The 14,825-nt window shown below is 37.6% G+C and overlaps 2 protein-coding genes across 5 annotated transcripts; one reads left to right on the top strand and one right to left on the bottom strand.

The window, feature by feature from the left end:
- The first annotated feature begins 4,288 nt into the window (after positions 1-4,288).
- On the top strand, positions 4,289-5,532 carry Pomp (proteasome maturation protein). The gene is made up of 3 exons (XM_017089948.4): positions 4,289-4,427; positions 4,492-4,757; positions 5,291-5,532. The coding sequence occupies exons 1-3, from the start codon at positions 4,425-4,427 to the stop codon at positions 5,424-5,426; spliced, it is 405 nt and encodes a 134-aa protein (XP_016945437.1). The 5' UTR covers positions 4,289-4,424; the 3' UTR covers positions 5,427-5,532.
- An 11-nt stretch (positions 5,533-5,543) lies between these two features.
- Positions 5,544-14,675, bottom strand: vari (MAGUK p55 subfamily member vari). 4 transcript variants are annotated; one of them, XM_065868868.2, is made up of 10 exons: positions 14,330-14,675; positions 13,560-13,657; positions 9,254-9,406; positions 8,270-8,704; positions 7,623-7,721; positions 7,393-7,554; positions 7,120-7,330; positions 6,606-6,937; positions 6,470-6,544; positions 5,544-6,391 (listed from the first exon to the last, which is right to left on the bottom strand). In XM_065868868.2, exons 1-10 carry the CDS (start codon positions 14,433-14,435, stop codon positions 6,131-6,133), a joined length of 1,932 nt encoding a protein of 643 aa, XP_065724940.2. In that variant the 5' UTR covers positions 14,436-14,675; the 3' UTR covers positions 5,544-6,130. The 4 variants fall into 4 exon arrangements, with proteins under 4 accessions (XP_065724940.2, XP_065724939.2, XP_016945434.2 ...); XM_065868867.2 differs by having other exon boundaries at positions 8,207-8,704; positions 14,330-14,671; XM_017089945.4 differs by having other exon boundaries at positions 5,544-6,307; positions 14,330-14,670.
- Between the last annotated feature and the right edge of the window lie 150 nt (positions 14,676-14,825).

Raw genomic sequence — 14,825 nt, 5'->3', positions numbered from 1 at the left:
CTTATAGATAGTTAGATAAAGATCTGAAACTTGCGTGTTAAGACTTCTTAAAGCTAAACTAGAGATTTTAAATTTGACGGCTGATTGGTGTATGTAAGGAAGGAAATCGTTCAAGAAACTATAAATTCCAAACAACCTCTATAAAATAGAATCTAAAGTTTATGATATTTTCGTATACAATGTTCTAAAAATAATTACTTAAGTGGGCGAAATAAGTTAAATTTATTTTCGCACTAAAATACAAAATTCTTAGGAAATCCTAGCCAGTCTATAAGGAATGTAAGGGAACAGACCGATTGACTTGGCACCCGTCACAACAAACAAGGTGATCTGAAGTGCCAGACGATATAGTTATAGTCTAGTATTTCAAGTATAGCCGTTGTGCCCAGTTGGAGCTCTTGAGGGGTTGATTTATAGGGCTTGCGATTAGCAGAATCGGTAATGTCAAAGCCGATGCGAAATATACGACCTGTCCAGATTTTGATACAACTGGTTTCCAACCAAAGAGAACCGTGACCGAATCGGAAAACGTTTTAAGATTAAAACAGCAGCGTCAGGGTTTTTGTTTTATTTTGCACCGAAAATATTTTGACTTTTATGTAAGCGAAGATGCAAAATAACCCGGGGAGACCAGTAACCAGAAATGAAACGAAAAAAAAAACCCGAAACATATACCCCCCGATAAAGGAAGTGGACGACGTTTTCACACCTACACGCTAAAAAAGATACACCAAATTGGGAGCGGACGACTGCAGTGTGTGTTTGCATTTGTTTCTGTTTCTGTTACGCCAAATGCACATGTCGAGAGATCGGCAGAGATATGTATTATGTATATATATTTCCCGATTTGGTGGAACTCTGCAGCTCAGATCGTCTCAACCCGTTCCATTCTGGTCGCTGGCCTTTGGTCATCCTGGCGTAACGAAATGGTTTTTTTTTTTACTTTTGCCGACGCCTCTTCTTTTCGTATACCCTCTATGTTTCTTGGCTACTGCATTACACATGCCACTGCCAAAATTACGTCGAATTCACAGCTTATGTTTTGCGTCCACCATTTCTTTCTGAAACACATCCTGACATTCTCAAAAATGGATAAAATGCATCACCGAATTGTGCATCTCTCACTCAGGCGTTTGATTTATGACCAAATGTATCTGGGGTTTCATGTGAAGCCAGTTGTCCAATGGCGGAGAGGGGGAGCCTAGCGAATGGAGACCATAAAAAGTACGGAGCGATCTTACTCAGATCACTCACGAACGGGATATAACTTTTATGGTGCCCATTGCACAGAGCGAATTGGTGGAAAAATATTAATGAAATATTTTCACATTTGAAGAAATATTTATAGTATATTAAAGATTAGAATAAACATAATCTTTAATTAAGCTATACTTCTCTTTAAACGATCCTTTACAGAAAAACCATTATGAATCCATATTCTAAAATTGTCATTTTTCCATTAAGAGATTCTGAACATTGATTCCCAGAAACTCATGTTTTCCAACATTTTCTTTCATTTCCTTCGATTCTAAATTTTCTCAGTGCTCGGCAATATGGCTGCTAATAGGGTCCAGATCGGATCCCCTGCCCAGCTCCAACCCTCTTCCTGGTGTCTTAATTGGCACCCATGGGAGGAGGACCGTCAAAGCGACAGCGACCCCTATGGTTATAAAAAAAAAAGAAAGATACCGAATAGCCCCGAACCCTGGTCCGGCATAATGCCCAATCATCTCGACGGCTGCTTACAGCTGCTCCCTGTTCTCTGATCCCCGAGTAGAGATCCACGATCCCAATCCATTGTCCTCGTCTTCCGCTGAGTCTTACAGCCATAAAAGTTTATGGCAGCCAAGAAAAGTAACGAAACATTCAAACTTTTTCTGCCGTTAACGAAGCCTCCATCTCTTTCGATCCCTGATCAATTCCCAGTAGACGTTGTATGTCTCTATTAGCGACGACAATGGCGAACGATGGGTAGCATCCAGCGGAGACGGCCTGCAAAAGATTATAAATTTTATACCATATACATACGTCATACATAAATGGGTGTACTTATGCACTGGGGGAAAAAAAATTTAACTAATCAAACATTCTTAAAAAAGAACCTCTTGCATTAGATATCTTCAAATGTTATAAATATAGAGATTACAAGACATTAATAGACCTACAGCTTAATAATTTAACTAATACCTTAAAGAATCTATAACACTTTTTAAAAAATAACTAACAATTTTGCTAATACCTTAACGAATCTATAACAATTTATAAAAAATTTGCGATGTAATCGATGTGGTGAAGATATCTCTCTTAGTGCACGTACAGAAGACATAGAGGTTGACAATAACAGTCCAATATATCTGCTTCTAACAGAAATTCCCTGCCTTATAAACCCCCTTAAGTTGCGCTTATGTCTTTCCCCTTTTTAGTGTACACATCTTTGACTTTTATGCATTTATTGCTGTGAAAAAATGTTAATTCTTGACGTTATACTTTTATTTGACTTTTACATTTCGATCTTCTCGCCCTGAGATCTTCATTTGACCATACATAGTTGACTCTTTGGTCATCCGTCTGTATATCCATATATCCGACTGGGTAAATTTGTTGATTTGCTTCAGACTCGTCTACTATGTATTAATTGGTCAAAGATTGTAAAACGGAAAGTAAGCGCCATAAATCAATCGTGGAAAGAGATTTTAAAGGGAAAGATAATGGGAGTGGCTTATAAGATATATAGTAAAAATGTATAGATTTTTTATAAATAAAATATTTATGAAAGTTACTTATTTTAGTAAACTATAGATAATTAAAAAAAAAAATACAACAAATATTATAAAATTAAATTTTTTGATTATATAGTAAGAGGGAAATAAAAGGGCAATCGCGAGTAAAATCAAACATAGTTTTATCAACCAGATGCCATAAATATTTCCAATCTTATTTGGTCTTAGATAATTATGATTTACTTATCGTTTTGTCAGTTTCTAAAGATAGAATTCATTCATTAAAAATAATGTTGATATATATTAAACGCTTATTTTATCATTATTTATTACAAAAAATGTGTCCAATTGAAAAAGGATGTTATAAAAAACAGTTTGTAAAGCTCATACATATATTAAAATTGTATAATATGGTTGTAAATTAAATTGTAGGTAAATGCAGTAATATTTAATAACATAAACATATTTATAAATAACTGAAAATGATTAATAACCCAGCCATTTATTTTCCGCTCAAGTCCAGATTTAGAACTATATTTTTCCGGTTTAAAAGTAAGCCACAGATCCATCCGGTTATTGTTTTCATCCGGCTGCCTTTTGGTTTCAAGTTCAGATTGGATAGGATCGGATCGACCGGAGACAGTTTGTGCCTATTGTGTGCGGGAGTTTGATTAACACAATATCCACTGACCAAAATCTTTATTAGTGACCATGCACTAATTAAGCTCTGTCGTGTGATTTTGGGTTCGCATTCGTTCGCGTTTGTCACTCGATGCAAATGAATCGCGTCTCTGTGGAGCAGAAGATCATAAAAGCCGCTAAAAGGTGTGGGCGAGAAAAGGAAAACAAAAGCCAGAGCCAGCGAGCAATTCTTTTGTTGATCGAATTGATTAGAGCTGCGGCCGAGCTCGATATATATTTTGTGTATATTCGTTGCTGGCCCAGCGAGGGTGTAATTAATCACAACACTCAAAGTCGTCACTTGACCAAAGTGCTAAACGCGCTAATAAAACAAATTTACATAGACCAAAATTTAACTTATCAATATGGTATTGAACTAAGGTGACGTTGGACAATCAGCTATCAAAAAATATTAGTTTTATAAAATACAAATTCAACAACTTTTAAAAATTCAACATTTTTAGTTTATTTTCCATGCAAAAGTTAAATAATGTATGAAGAATGCGGTTGATTTGCTTGTAAGAAATCCTTAAGATTTATATTCTCTTTATATCTGGTTCTAAACACACATTAACCAACTCTAATTTGGAAATTTATAAGCTAAGAAACTTTTGGGTTTTTTTGATTTGCTTGTGTAAATTTTTTTTGAATGGTCCTTAATAAATTTAAAATAGAATTTGAGTGTATAATGTTTTCTTATCAAAAATGAAATTTCAAATTTGGCGCCTTTATTTTACGAGTTCATGGTTTGAGTCTGGGCTTAACTACATGTCAAGTAAAATGGGTTGAAGCCTCGCTATAATGTCTAGCCATTCTCTCTACCATGGGTTGCGTCCCTGCTAATCGCGTAATCGATGATTTTTAGGAAAAATCGATTTACCCAGAAACATCGATAAAATCGAATTAACATCGACTTTGTTCCACCTCTATTTCTCACGGAATTTGTTTGTCATTCAACAAGATTTTTTGTAAATCACTTGATTTTTGTTCAAAAAGCTTGGAATATACAAAACTAGAGACAAGATGGTGAGTACATGGTATTGTCCAACTAATAAGTATGCTAAAGAGTTGAATAATCCTTGCAAAACAGTACCAGCCATCCCTGAAAGTTCAGCCCTCGGAGGTGTCCGTACTGAATGCCACCGGTCGTGTGGGAATGCCCACGGAGGCCAATTGCCTCAACCAACTGGCCCACGTCCACCGGCTGCGCGACTCGGAACTCAACTATAACGAGCACCAGTACAACCTCAACATGCAGATGCTGCGCAACCGCGAGGGTCTCGGCGTGCCCCTCAAAATGGGAATGGAGCGCTTCGCCGCTCGCCAGGTGGGCCGCCTGCCCTTCCTTCAGTCCAGGTGAGCAACTGATCATCCCAAAGAACCTCTCTGTTGTCGCAGGGAACTTCTGATATCCCGAGGAACCCTTATATCTAAGCAAGAAACGTTCATTATCCCGGGGAACCCCCCTATTCCCCAACCCGGAATCCGATATCACAAAGTACCCACAATACACATGTATCTTAGCATTCGTTCCATAGCAGTCGAGTTAAATGTATTGTGGATAAGAAGCATACTAAAAAATATGTAAAAAAAGCTCTAGGAAATGCCTTGTCCTTGTAATCAACATTTATTTTGTGAAAACCTTTGCCGAAGCTCATCTAGATTTCTTCTTTGGCAATTGAATTCCTAATTAAGACTTAGAAAAGAACATTTCAAGATTTAAACTATAACAGGGTTATTGGAAGGTTTATCCATTATCCAGCTATACCATTTAGTTAATAGCCATTAAAGTAACTGACACGCATTGATATTGAATGGCTTTAGAGTTTACCTTTGTTGTATTAACCATTTATACATTTATTAATCTCAAATCTTTTTATTTCTTGCAGCAACTTCATGGATGACGTCCTGACTGGCCGCGTTGACTCCATCGGTTTCGAGGACTTTATGAATCTTCCCGAGTACAGCGAGCAAATGCGTCAGCCCCACGCTGTGGTGGAGAAATCTCTTGGAATTCACCTATAAATCTATTTAAACATAGTTGCTTAAATGCCTGGCATTCAACATACACATTCAAAAACTTTAAATTCAGCAAATAAAATTTATTTTCGATCCCCGGTTAAAGGAAAAATCATTCTACCATTTATTTGAGCCAAATTTATTCGTATTCAATTTGTTTTACTCCACATCAATATTCAACTAGTTCGTTAAACTTATACATTTTATTCAAACAAGTCTAAAAACTACTAGAAATATTGGCAGAAAGGATTGTTGTACTGAGGAGATTCGTTAAAATTATAAACTGAAGAGATACATATGCATCCACGTAAATCATAATGCTCGTATAAATAAAGCAATAAGAGATTGTAAAATGGACGAATTCGTTTCGTAAAATTAGGCTTAGACTTAAGGAAAACTGAAGTGTAAACGGAGGGCGCATTTCAAATTATACAAAACATTGCATATATATACATAATTTATATTTAAAGAGGAAAACAACAGTAATTGAGCACCTTCTTGACAAAAACCTTTAATCAGCAGGAAGTAGTATTGAAAACGTTAGCTTTTTAATGCTTTTTGTAAGATTCGTATTGTGCTGCGATTTTAAGCTTCAATTACTGGAATAATCCCTTTTCTTGTGATGATAGGCAATAGATTTTTGCTGTGTATATTTTCTCTATATATGCAAGAATGCGAAATTGCAGTAGCTTATGGGTAGAGTTTCGTTTCTAGTAGATCCAGTTGACAGGCACCCACTGCTCCTCGTGGCTCATCTGATCCAGAGTTTCCACCACCTGACGGAACGTCTCGTCGAAGTCCTCGTTCACGATGACCATGTCGAAGTACTTCTCGTATTTTCGCTGGACAAAGCTGCTCTCCTCCACGGTGGCCACCAAATCGTCGTCCTGTTCAAAAGAACCATACAATTCGAATGTGTTAAGCAATGTCTGGGTATTCAGGCAGATATCTAAGAGGGCTACTAGGGTGGCCTAGGTGCGCCAAGCGGATGAGTGAATTGATCACAATTGATAGGTATTTTAGATTAAGGACAGGTCTGGCAACTTTACCTCATACAACGATGCTAGGGACTCGAGCGTACGGGCGCGTCTGGAGCTGAATCTAATGGAGCTCTGGCGGTCAAACTGTGGAATATGTGCTCGGATTAAAGGAGTGCCTAATCTAAGGGTTCTACGTCAAACATACAGATAGATTCCTATTGGAGCCAGTGGCCCTGCGATCTGCATAGATGGTCTTGAGCTGTTCCATGCCCGGCGCTGCCACAAAGATAACAAATGGCATCAGTTCCTGGCTATTGTGCAGGATCTTCAGGGCATTTGGTGCACAATCCAGGATGCACATGCGTCCACTGTTGATCACATCCTTGATGGACTGCAAGTGGGTGCCGTACAGGTTGCCATTGTGCTCGCCATACTCCAGGAACTCGTTATTCCTCACGGCCTCATCCATTTCCTCGCGGTCCATGAACCAATAGCTTGTGCCATTCTCCTCCAAGGCGCGCTTGGGACGACTTGTATCTAAAATAAGTAAGTGTAATATTATTATTTAATATTATGTTTAAAAAATGTATTAAGATATATCTAAAAAAGCCTTTTGATTGTAAACTTCGTTCGATCGTTATAAAATTTGGTGTGTGGATAGTAAATGTATAATCAGATACAATATCTTTAGGTCGGAAATCTCTATCTTTCATACTTACGTGGAATAACTGCTCCGAACTTGTCCACATCGCTGTTAATCAAGCGATTCTTTAGCGTGCGCCTTCCCACTCCAGAAACTCCAATGAGGACCAGGGTTTTCCTGCGGAAGGGAGGCATTCGGGTGACCTCCTCATAAAGCAGCAGTTCCGCCTTATCGAACTCACAGTTGGCCACTGAACGGTACATGGTCTTGCGCTTTCGTTTCGAGATCTTTTGGGAAATAATATTATTTTTAAATTGATTATATTTAAAAACTTTATAAAAGAACTAACCCTTGTCCCGCAAATGCCAATTTTGTGGACATAGTCCGCTTCGGGGGCCACAAAAGCTTTGCGTCTCTCTTCTAACTCTTGAGATGGTATAAGACCAATCTTTTCCGATTCGGCAGTAATGTTCTTCGCCTGCCACCAGTTGGGGTCTTTGACATTGATGATCTTTATTCGGGGGAAAATAATAAAAAAGAGTTGAAACTATTTCATTAGGTTTGTATTGACCAACTCACCTGCAAAATATCACCCGATTTGAAGGGCAATCCAATGTCCCTGCATGGCAGCAAAGAATCCTCCGACGGATTGTATGTGAACAGCGCACGCATATAGCACTGTTAATAAATAAAAATTGAAAATACTGTTTTAATATAATAAAATTTATAAGGGTTTATGTAAGCTATGCCCAGATTTACTTACTTAGTTGCAAGCGATTCGAGAATTTTGGAGGGAATTCGTTCTAAGTTTGACTTATAACGTCTTTAGTTTTTTTAATGATGAAGGTTATAACGAGTATCCATAGTTTAAAACAGGAATTTCTTATGGTTTTATTTTTTGAACACATAAATAAATAACGGAATTTATTAAAATGAGTATTTAAGATAAGGCTTTAATAAAACAGTAATGAAGGGTAAATCAGTTAATTAAAAAATTCAAAATGTAGTAAATTGGATTTAAATGTGTTTTAATGATTCTAATTCCATTATTTGAACTTTTTCTGAATTATAAAACAAAACAAACACATCTCTCAACTAGTCAAAATTCATGCAAGCAAGCAGCAATCCTTGGGAAGAATTCTTCAAGCAAACATCGAACTTACCGTCAGTTTCTTGCCCGTCTCGAGACCCGCGATGCCATTCTGTTTTACCTGACCCCCACTCACAGTGTAGCGACCGCTCTTGATCTCCTCATCGACATTGGGTCCGATCTTCAGGGTGAGATTCTCCTTGGCCCGCGACACCTCAACCTGCAGCTCGTCGGGCGTGCGCACCGGTGTGCCATTCACCTCCAGAATGACATCGCCCACATGCAACATGCTCTGTTTGTCGATCACTCCGCCGGCCAGAATTCTGGCCACCACCAGTTGCTTGAACTCGTCCAGTTCGACGGTCAGGCCGAGTGGCTTGTTGGGATCTCGGCGCAGACCCACCATCTTGATGGTCTCCACGGGCATCTTGGTGCTGAGAATGTCCTCGGTGAACAGGTAGCCACCCGATTGGCGTTGACTGGCGATCTCTAGTTGAGTGGTGGATCCACCGGCGGCTTTCAGTCGATGCTCGTAGAGCGCTCCTATCTCATCATGGGCGCGCACAAGGGCCTGAAAGACAGACATTTATTAAAATATTATCAGTATGCTTCCTGATTCCGAAGTTATTAAGGTTTAATATAGAGTCCGGTGCTTTGAATGCCTTTATTGCTTAAAAAAATAAATATTCCGTGCCCCTATCCTCCTATTTTTGCTGACCTAACTTAGCAATCAAGATATACCATTCTTACTGAAAAATTTTGAAAGTTCTGGACTATGTTTATTTTCAAATGTAAACAATAGGGTCTACACCGGAAATTGAAAGAAAATGTTGGTTTTATAAACACACAAAAAAAAATATTTAAGGTATTTCCCTATATATCTTTCAATAATACATGAACCCAACAGTTTATAAAAGTTATGCACTACGCGAATTCTTCGGAATATTCAAATATCATAAAAAGATGAAATATTAGAATTCAAAGGCCTTAAACCAGGTTCCTTAATCAAAATAATGGCACATATAATAATAAAACCTCTTTAGATTTAAGTTTCTTAAACTCAGATATCTTTAAGTGAGAGTGGAGAAAGGCTTTCCCAGTGACTTTCCTTGCTACTTACACGAAAATGCGGTTGGGCGAGAAGCTTGGCGAGCTCTCGCGACTCCAGACGCCTCGAGGGTGAGAACTTGCGGATGATGTCGTCGCAAATCGGCTTGTTGTTCAGATGAGCGGGCAGGAATAATGGCACTGGCTGCGGCTCGGTCGGATTCAGCTGCAAAAAAAGCGAAGAAAAGTGAAGACTTTGTCATGTACGCCTAATTAAATTCTGGTCTTCGTCTGGGGCGTGCCTGCCCTAGGTCAAGTTATGATGCCTCCGACTTAATTGAGTGCGTTAATTGGTTCAAGCTTTTTTGGGGAGCCTTCTCTCTCTGTCTCTCTCTTTCCCCCCACATAACTTTGCCATTTAACCCCTGGTGAACTCTTTGCTGACAACAGAATTTTTGGAGTCTTAGGTCAAAAATTAGGTCGCTTGCCATTTGAATTTGGGTCGCATGGAAAGTGAGTTTTCTGCTTTAATTGCATATAATTTCGTCTTCCGGCCCTGTTTTTACCCCTTCTACAGGCTTTGTTATTCTCTCGCATCTTGTATTTATTATTCTGGCTTATCGGCCGTTTCCGCCCACGATGGGAAAGTCATCTGAGTCAACGTCGTACTCATGCAATATTTATGTGTACTTAATGTGGGAGTGCTTTTCTCTTTGGCTCTCCGGAGATTTGATAAGCGAAAGGCGGAAAAATTGCATTCTCTATAAGAACTCTATTCTGGGAAATTCTTCCGTGTGTTGGTCTTGATCAAATTGAATGGAATGTTAGGAATGTCAAGCTAAGCGTGGAAGATTACGATACCTATTACTTTTAAAGGTTAAAACATAAAGATTGAAAGTACTAAGAGATATTTTAGGGTCTTAGAATATTATTATAATCATTATAGATATTGGCCTCCGAATATCTTTATCACTGATGAATGACTAATCCTCTTGTTTATTTATTTATCGAACCCGTCGAAGATCGTATTTCTGCTGAGTTCTATGGGTTTAAGTTTAGTTCAGCCCTTTTTCCGTGTGAAAAACTGTGAAGAAGCCCCACGCGACAGACAATCCCCACCCATTTTTCACACACACCCACAATTGTTATTGATACTTTGGCTTAGGGCTTTCACCTCCACTCAGCAAAATGTTTTCGTCATGACAACGTCAGTTTTTAAAATTGCCTCAAAATATAGTGTACCGCAACAGGTGCTTACTAATTAAGCAAAGCGATAATTGGACACACACACCTTAAAAAAAAAACACGAAAACAACTACGTGAATTTATTTTATTTTTTCGAAGGCTAACAGTAGCAGCAAAATTTGTAACCTAAAATGGCAAAATTACTTGATTAAGTTATAAGTTTTTTAGGGCCATTACGTTTTCAATTACATTAACAGTGGGTAATATTTTTATTTGACTTTTATATCTGTTTTTTCTTTATTTTTTGGAGCCACTCCCAAAACGCTAGTGAGCGTTTAAAGCCAAGAGCGAGCGGCTATATCAGTGTGTAGGTGAGAGTGCCTCTCTTTTTTTTGTGTTTGAGAGTTCAAAAACTTTGTTGGTATGGAGTTTGGGGTTTTTTGGAAATGCCAAAACATGGCCAAGACTGTTAACTGTTGTTGGCCAGGTTACAAAACAGTTCTCCGCGACTACGTCATCAATTTAAGCTCGGAAAAGCTCTTCGCAGCGGGGTTACCAAGGCACTAGCACAACACATCACTAATAGCTGTTCCAGTTTTTCGTTTATACATTATTATTGATTTGTTTTTAATTAACACCTTAAAATTTCACATGGTTTTTCGATTGAATTTGGAAAAGCGTTTGCAGAGAGAGAGAGACAATGAGAGAGTTACAACTAACTGTTGCCTTTTGGCTCAAAGCGAAGCCGCCCCGTTTAAGCCATGCTCACAAACACTGACGTAGAAACACCAACACAGTCAAGCACCAGTGCTCACACAAACAAAGGGGCTTGAAAACAGAAGCGCGCGTTTTTAACCGGATTCTGAACCTCACCTTTAGACTGCTCGCAAGTAACTGACTCACAAGCTCTCGGAATAAACAGCGAGAGTTAGTGAGCAAGCTAGGGCTAGATGCTGCCGTCTCTTTCGCTCGCTCGCTTTCTCTCTCTTTCTAGCTCGCTGGCTTGCCGTGTTAAAAAGCTCAGTGCCAGCCAAGTTACAACTGTACGAGGCATGTTATCAACATGTTAACTTACACTTAACAGAGGCTTAAATGCTAAACTTTAGCTAACAGTGAACTGTCCTCTCTTTCTGTTAAAACTATCTTACGGATATGTACTCAGAAAAAGTCATACTTTTACATTTAAACTAATAAATATCAATATTTCTTATTTGAAATATTTTAAAAATATTCCAAAGATAATAAATGAGGTCTTAAAATTAATTAATCATGCTAATATTAATTCTAAACAAATTATTTTATAATTTTAAAAATTGGAAAAGGTGTAACCCAATAAAAATTACCATAAAAATTAACACAGATTAAAAGGAAGTTAAATTAAAAATTGGTAGATGCTTAGAAGTGCAGGTTTGGAATTTTTTCAATACATAAGACAAGAAAAAATAAATTTAAAATAAGAAATAATAATATGCAAAGATGAAAATATTTAAAAATATGTACATATGTATTATTGCATTTTTATTTTTGCTTGTGACTTTTCAGATTTTAGATCTTTATCAAATACTTTTAAGATCTTAGCAGCATCTGAATCCCATTTTGATCTTGGCTGCCAAGCTTTTCGCTCTTTCTTAAGCTGAATATGTTTCTCGTACTCGTACTCCCAACCGCAGCTGCATTAGTAGGCCAACAAGTTAAGCGCTTTTTGTGCATCGTTTTCGAACTCAGGTAACATAAAAAGCGTCGTGTTTACGTTGGAAATACATTTTCAAACCGGTTTTCTTATTCACACTCAAATACACACACAACTTCTTTGGGGCGTTGATGTCAAAGAGTTGACACTGCGACTTGTGCCGCATTTTATGTAATCTACATAAAATGGGGGAGTGTTCGAAGGAGCGGTGACGACAGGAGAGTTGGGGTAATCGAATTGGGGAATTGGAAGGGCACATTTCATATTTTCTTATCTCGTGACTCGTAGGTTTAATTACTTTCACTGCCTTTCTCAACAGCCGCCAGCCGCAGCATAAAAACCACAATCAAATGGGCAGGCTCAGGGAAAATACCTCGGAAAATGTTGGATTCTAATTATCGGCGTCACGCGATGTCGCTTTCCATTATATTTTCTGTGTTTTGGCTTCTTTTGTTTCTGCAATGCTTGTTTAAGGCTGTAATAACTTTCGGTTGTGGCTTATTGACTAGGGAAAGAATTTTGAATTTTCTTTTGTATAAGATTTAATGATTAAATTAATGAAAACAAGTATTTGAATAAAAGTATAATGAGAATAATTGGTTTTCTACAAGGAAACTCTGAAAAGTGGTCGTCAATCCTAAAGTCACCTAAATAAAGATTTAAGAATATCATTAAAATCAACAATGATGGGCTTTTGATAAGTACAAAACGTAGTTCTTCAATAATACCTAAACCTTTTAAGTTTTAAAATTGTTAATTTTTTAATTCTCCTTTTCTTACAGAGCAAATAAAATTCGATTTCAATTTTGTAAAATCATCAACTCATCGCTTTCGTAGTTTGTTTGTGTGTTTTCCGCTTAAACACCTAAAATTATTTTCATTTTGATTAGGCCACAAACTTTCGGTTAGAAAACTGCAAACTAGTGTTAAAGCCAAGAAAATGTGTCAGGTCAAGACATTCCCACTTCAGTGGTTATATCACGATGATCTAATAAAATCTCTTACCATCTGCATAAAAGCAAACTCATCTGTCGAGGCAATAGAGGTCAAGTTTAGAGCGAAAATACACAAGAGGGAAGGCATAGAAAAAATGGCAGTGCTAATGGCCCATAATTATACCCACAAAAGACAACAAAAATGAAAAGCAATTGAAGTATCTGTCTTAACCGAGAAAATCATTTTTTACTCAGAAGGATTTTGTTTTTCCTATTTCAACGTTTGTGGGAGGCAAAGAAAATGATGTAATAAGGAAAGCAAACACACGCACGTATAGGCGGCCCGGAAAATTCTATCTAGACTGAAAATCAGCATGCAATGCCATCGATAAAGTAAACACAAGAAGCAAATGTGTGTGTGTTGGTGTCGATGTGAATGGAAAATGTGTGGAAAACCGTATGCGCAATTTTCTTATTGAGCAGATGCTCGAAGGCAAATAAGTGGGTCAGAAAATGTACCGAGTTATTTTTTCTCGACTCTTTACGTTTATATGTTCTGGTCTACTTACCATCAGTTCCTTGTGGGGCGTATTGGTATTACTACGCAGTAAACCCTTGAGGAAGATCTCATCGTGGTCGGATAGGTCCGTCGAGTTGCGAAAGGCGGCTAAAACGAAAGGAAAGTGTTTTAGATAGACCACAGTCGTAAAATGGCAATCGACAAAAGATGAAATGACAGTCGTTTTGACAGCTTAATGTTTACTTTTTTAACACAGCAAAGAAAGGCCCTTCAAGGGTTTATGAAAAGGGATTGGTTAGTTTGTTAAAAATGGGTCCATTGTTTAAATTTTAATATAAATTTTAATTTTTATAATATATCTTATCCTTGAAGACTAATTTTTATCAAGGTGAGTAATTTTAATTTTTTGCTAACTTGTTACTAACCTAATTTTCAAGATTTAATTTTTATAAATTGCTTTAATGGATTTAAAAAAAATTCTATAAAAATCACTAAACAAGTTTTAAGACTTTTTTGTTATTTAATGGTTAAATAGAGAAAGATCTTATAAATCGAATGCAAACAGGTTTGTCCAAAGACAATTAGGCATTTCTAATTTCCGAAAGTCTACTAATAATCATTAAACTTTTCACGATTAAACAATAAAATCAGACTTTTTATGTAACTAACAATAGAAAGGTACCACCCAAAAATTGGTTATATTCACTTAAAGTGGTTATAAAGTAAAGTATAATTTTTTTTTATGAGGTTGCAATTTCCGTAACTTCTTTAAATCATGTTTCAGATACGACCCCCTTTTAAGGACACCCCTGCACGTACCGTTATCGGACGTATCGTCCTCGCCATTCACTTTGTTGTTGCTGGCCAATAGCTCCACTTTATCCTGGCGAGCTTGACGTCGCGAGCGCGCGCTCCACCGAACCATTTTGGAAGAACTGGGAGGTGGCCAAAATAAATCCTCCGAAATTGAGTAACACCAAAAGAAGTCTCGTATTTCGTGCCAAAAAGGGTTTAACCCTTATGTTTTAGCCATATGCTTAGCCACTTGAACACAACTTGTCTTCGGGTAATAATCACTTGTTGTTATTGTTATAAACACAACGCCACGCAAACAACAAAAACAACCACGCGAGAGAAAAAAGTGGTGGAGCGGTGCCAGCGAAAAAACAACCGACTTGTTTGTGGGAGAGAGCGAGTCTAACTAAAGTCAAAAACCGCTTTTGTTGCATGCTGCCAAAATCAAAGCTCAAATATAAGAGCTTTTGCAGGTGGGAATTTTAAAACAAGTGCGCCTATCGGTTTTTAAATATTTGTG

The sequence above is a fragment of the Drosophila suzukii genome, chromosome 2L (genome assembly GCF_043229965.1).
Source record: "Drosophila suzukii chromosome 2L, CBGP_Dsuzu_IsoJpt1.0, whole genome shotgun sequence".
Classification (NCBI taxonomy): domain Eukaryota; kingdom Metazoa; phylum Arthropoda; class Insecta; order Diptera; family Drosophilidae; genus Drosophila; species Drosophila suzukii.
Note: the sequence above shows the minus strand (reverse complement) of the source record. Positions and strands in the feature narration are given on the sequence as shown.